At 33.9% G+C, this 699-nt stretch overlaps 1 protein-coding gene across 1 annotated transcript in view; it reads left to right on the plus strand.

The window, feature by feature from the left end:
• The first annotated feature begins 390 nt into the window (after window positions 1-390).
• Window positions 391-699, plus strand: part of LOC119596941 — a 6,561-nt gene continuing 6,252 nt past the window's right edge. The window contains exon 1 of the mRNA XM_037946329.1: window positions 391-699. This exon is cut by the window's right edge and continues 124 nt beyond it. Within this exon, the coding sequence (XP_037802257.1) occupies window positions 540-699 (160 nt within the window). The 5' untranslated portion in view covers window positions 391-539.

A 699-nucleotide genomic window follows, 5' to 3' on the forward strand; every position in this document is an offset into this window, starting at 1 on the left:
CGAAGAGGAAATTAAGCGACGCATCAGTCAAGGCTGGAGCGCCTTCGGCAGACACAGTAGCATACTAAGAGTCTTCTTGCCATTATGTTTAAAAAGGAAAATCTTTAACTAATGTTTCCTACCAGTTATGACCTATGGATCAGAAACATGGACTACAACCAAATTACTGCAGAGGAAGCCAAGTGCCCAGAGAGGGATATATATATATATATATATATATATATATATATATATATATATATATATATATATATATATATATATATATATATATATATATATATATAATATATAATATATGTGTGTGTGTGTGTGTGTGTGTGTGTGTGTGTGTGTGTGTGTGTGTGTGTGATTGGAGTATCTGGCAATGATAAGTGAATTGTCGTGGTTAGGTCAGTGATAAAAAGTGCTAAAAATTACGAGTGAAAAGTGATCTGTGACAGTGCTACATAAAAGGGAAAGATTCGTGAATATATATAGCTTATATTCCATCCAAAATAGAAATATTAATTCATTCATATCTCTCACAAACCTATAAAATGCAATATTGCACCATACATACGTGGACATTTTCAACCAACTGGGATGCCAGAAAGTGCCAACTAGGAACGCTAGATTTCAATACCGTGCTAAATAATGTCATCCCTAATGCTCATCGAGAGTGCCACGATAGATGGAATAAAAAACAAACAAACTCCC

This window comes from Penaeus monodon, chromosome 3, assembly GCF_015228065.2.
Source record: "Penaeus monodon isolate SGIC_2016 chromosome 3, NSTDA_Pmon_1, whole genome shotgun sequence".
Classification (NCBI taxonomy): Eukaryota; Metazoa; Arthropoda; class Malacostraca; order Decapoda; family Penaeidae; genus Penaeus; species Penaeus monodon.